General features: G+C 46.3%; 1 protein-coding gene across 1 annotated transcript; it reads left to right on the top strand.

Moving 5' to 3' along the window:
- The first annotated feature begins 491 nt into the window (after positions 1–491).
- Positions 492–3761, top strand: LOC133165345 (uncharacterized). Its single transcript, XM_061294919.1, has 2 exons — positions 492–2090; positions 3360–3761. Exons 1-2 carry the CDS (start codon positions 854–856, stop codon positions 3674–3676), a joined length of 1554 nt encoding a protein of 517 aa, XP_061150903.1. The 5' UTR covers positions 492–853; the 3' UTR covers positions 3677–3761.

The following is a 3761-nucleotide window of genomic DNA, read 5'->3' as shown; positions in this document are numbered from 1 at the left end:
TTATCAAGACTCCTCAGTTGTGTCAAGTTCAGTGCCCAAGCAAGCTTCCATTCACTTTGACCCAAGCCCACCAAATTTGGTTACGCCTCAGCAAGGAGTCCAGTTTGCTTGTTGCACATTTCAGGTCTCATGGTTCTTTCGCCGCACCTCATTGTCAAGTTGTTGTCTTTAGTTGTAGCCTCAGAGCCAACTCATTCCTCACTCTCGGATGAGTCCATTTTCAACTAAGTCCATTCACATCTTGTAAGTTTCTTCACTCTCGCCTCAGAGGATGTCGTTTTCCTCCGGAGCGTTGTGCTCCCCCCAAGCACAAATATAGTCCTTCTTTGCTCTTGCAAAAGGTCAAAGGTGCCTCAGAGCCATGCACCGTTTTCTTGTTGTTCTCAGCTGTCGGTGGAGTCTCGGGATCGAGTTTCAGGGTCACTGCTGGATACTGGAAAAGACAGACTGGGAAACCTGTTGAGAGATGCTCTCAATTATACATTTTTCTATTGTATGTTTTGTCATATGTTTAAATAGTGTTATTTTCTTATGATAGTATCTTGATTATTGTATGATTGAAACCACCTGTGATGACCCGTTAAGTGGGCGTGTTTAATAAAAAGCCTTCCTGCATGCTGCACAGTTGGGTCCCTACAAGCCAACGCCGCAGTAGTCGCAGTGAATGGTGTCCAACGGAGTTGATCGGCCTCCTCGTCTTTCTTTATTTTATTCCACCGAGTTTGCTGTGATTGGATTCCTCGCATGTACCTGCTGCTGTATGGCTACTCTGCCAACAGGTTATGGGCCCAGGTAAATCCAACACCGCATGTTCCCACCGACGTACTGGTGATGATAGCACGCTGTGAGCACCATGAGCGGACGGGCTGCAGAGAGGAACAGTTTTTCTAGCCGCTGGTCGCGGTTAATGTTCGACGGTGATGAAAAGAATTACGAATTATGGGAGGCAAAGTTTTTGGGCCACCTGCGATTGCAGGATTTGAAAGACGTTATCTTAAACGAGCCCACAACCGAGGAAGAAGACGAACTACAGCAAGACGCTGGAAAGAATGAGGAAGCGTATGCAGAACTCATTCAGTTTTTGGATGACAAAAGTTTGTCGCTGGTGATGCGCGATGCTGCAGATGACGGGCGAGGGGCCCTACAGATCCTAAGAAACTACTATCAAGGCAAAGGCAAGCCACGCATCATAAGTCTCTACACAGAACTGACATCACTACAGAAGTCTGAGAGTGAAAGTGTGACCGAGTATGTGATCCGGGCAGAGACCGCAATCACAGCGCTGAGAAATGCCGGTGAGACATTAAGTGATGGACTATTGGTAGCAATGGTGTTAAAAGGTCTGCCGGAGTCCTTTAAACCATTTGCAATCCATGTCACACAACGTGATGAAACGATGCAGTTCTCTGAATTCAAAACAAAGATGCGCAGTTACGAGGACACAGAGAAGATGCGGGCTGAAGCAGATGATAACGTGATGAACGTACGGCAGAGGAGAGCGAGACCTGACAGACCAACTGACAGAGGAGCCGAGAGGAGCGCCGCGGAGGTGGTGTGCTTCAAGTGCGGCCTGAAGGGCCACATGGCCAGAGCCTGCCGGCGTAAACTGTGGTGCAGTCATTGCAAGAGCAGCACACACCGGGACGCGACCTGCAGGCGGAAGCAGCGCGTCAACCGGGACGACGCACGGAGGGTCCACGGGGAGACTGAAGACCACGACCGAGACGAGTACCACTTTGTGAGCGAGGGGGCAGCAAGAGTCGACGTGAGAGGCCTGATGGTTGACTGCGGGGCTACCTCGCACATCATCACAGACCTGGCAAAATTCAAGCGGTTTGATGACGGGTTCCAGGCCGAGACACACTGCGTGGAGCTGGCGGACGGCACGCGGTGCAAGGGCGTCGCGGAGCGCCGAGGTGATGCAGAAGTCTGCCTGATCGACAGCACAGGTAGACACCTGAACGCAACGCTGAGGCAGGCGCTGTACATCCCATCCTACCCACAAGACATCCTATCCGTGAAAGCAGCTACGGCCAGGGGAGCCACTGTGGTCTTCAAGGAGGAGAAGAACGTCCTCATCTACCAAGACGGTACGAAATTCCCCATCCACGTACGTGATAGACTATATTATTTGCATACAGTACATGATGATGATGATTGTGATCATGATCAGTGTAAAGGATGTCATGATATTCAGACGTGGCATGAGATACTGGGACACTGCAACTATAAAGACATTCAGAAATTACAAAATGTTGTTGATGGCATGAAAATTAAGGGGTCAATAAGCAAACCTCAACATTGTGAAGTGTGTACTAAAGGAAAGTTTTTCCAAACCAGGAACAAAGATCCTGATGTGAGGGCTAAGACCCCTCTAGAACTAGTTCACACAGATTTGGCAGGGCCAATCCATCCAGAATCTAAAGAGGGTTACAGATATGCAGTTTCATTTACTGATGATTTTTCCAGCACTGTTTTTGTGTATTTCTTAAAGAACAAAAGTGACACTGTTCAAGCTACAGAAAGGTTTCTGGCTGATGTAGCCCCATATGGCAAAGTAAAATGTATCCGATCTGATAATGGTACTGAATTTACAAGTAAATATTACCAGACTTTGCTCACTAAAAACGTGATTAAACATCAGACATCAGCACCGTACTCTCCTCATCAAAATGGTACTGCTGAGCGCAATTGGCGAACACTTTTTGACATGGCAAGGTGTATGCTCATTGATAGTGGTTTGCCAAAACAACTATGGACCTATGCAGTCCAAACTGCTGCTGTGATCCGGAACAGGTGTTTTAACAAAAGAACAGGGCAGACAGCCATTCAGATGTTGACAGGAAGAAGACCAAATTTGTCTAGGATGCAGAGGTTTGGTTCAGAGTGTTATGCCTATAAACAAGACAAGAGAAAGCTTGATCCAAGGTGTGAAAAATGTGTTTTTATTGGGTATGATAAAAACAGTCCTGCATACATTGTGTATTCCCCTGTCAGTAAGAAAGTGCAAAAGCACAGATTGGTAAAGTTTGTGGCAAAATCAGGTGTAGAACAACAAACACAGACTAATGTCACAGATGAGGATGATGACTTTGTAAAAACCAAACCAAGAAGTCCAAATCTTGTGTTCGGAGAACAAAAACCCGAAGTCAGCCACCACCAACCACAACAAGAAAGAGCTGAGATCAAACGTGAGCCTGATGGTAGCCGTTACCCTACCAGAGAGAGAAGGCAGCCAGACAGATACACAGATTGTAATGTGTCCAAATATGTGTCTGATGATGAAGAGACTGATCAAGTCCAGAGTAACATTGATTACTGTTATCGTGTAATGTTTAACATACCTGTGTCATTTTCAGGAGCTGTAGCCTCAGATAAGGCCAAAGAGTGGGTTAAAGCCATGGATGAGGAAATGCATTCACTTAAAGAAAACAACACATTTACCCTGACCAATTTGCCAGAGGGCAAGAAAGCAGTGGGGGGTAGATGGGTGTATGCCATTAAAACAGATGTTGATGGTTCTGAGAAGTACAAGGCCCGATATGTTGCTAAGGGATATAGCCAGAAGATGGGTGTGGATTATGGGGAGACATTTTCTCCTACAGCTAATATGACCAAGCCTGCAACAAAATTTAAGTTGGCAAAATTTGCTGGATTTATGTTTGGGTCTAACTAAAGGAAAATGGACTTGTTTTCTGACTAAAATGTCAAGGTACTCTTTTCTTTAGGTTTATAATGTGAGAGCAAGTGGGGGTGTTGAG

Source organism: Syngnathus typhle, linkage group LG13, assembly GCF_033458585.1.
Source record: "Syngnathus typhle isolate RoL2023-S1 ecotype Sweden linkage group LG13, RoL_Styp_1.0, whole genome shotgun sequence".
NCBI lineage: Eukaryota > Metazoa > Chordata > Actinopteri > Syngnathiformes > Syngnathidae > Syngnathus > Syngnathus typhle.
The sequence above is the reverse complement of the archived record's forward strand: the minus strand, read 5'-3'. Positions and strand labels throughout refer to the sequence as shown.

Bases quoted from the DNA above. Each gene is read 5' to 3' on its own strand.
- LOC133165345 (XM_061294919.1), top strand. From the start codon at position 854: ATGAGCGGACGGGCTGCAGAGAGGAACAGTTTTTCTAGCCGCTGGTCG. The intron at 2,091-3,359 runs GTACGAAATTCC...TGTCATTTTCAG, and splicing joins CGTCCTCATCTACCAAGACG to GAGCTGTAGCCTCAGATAAG.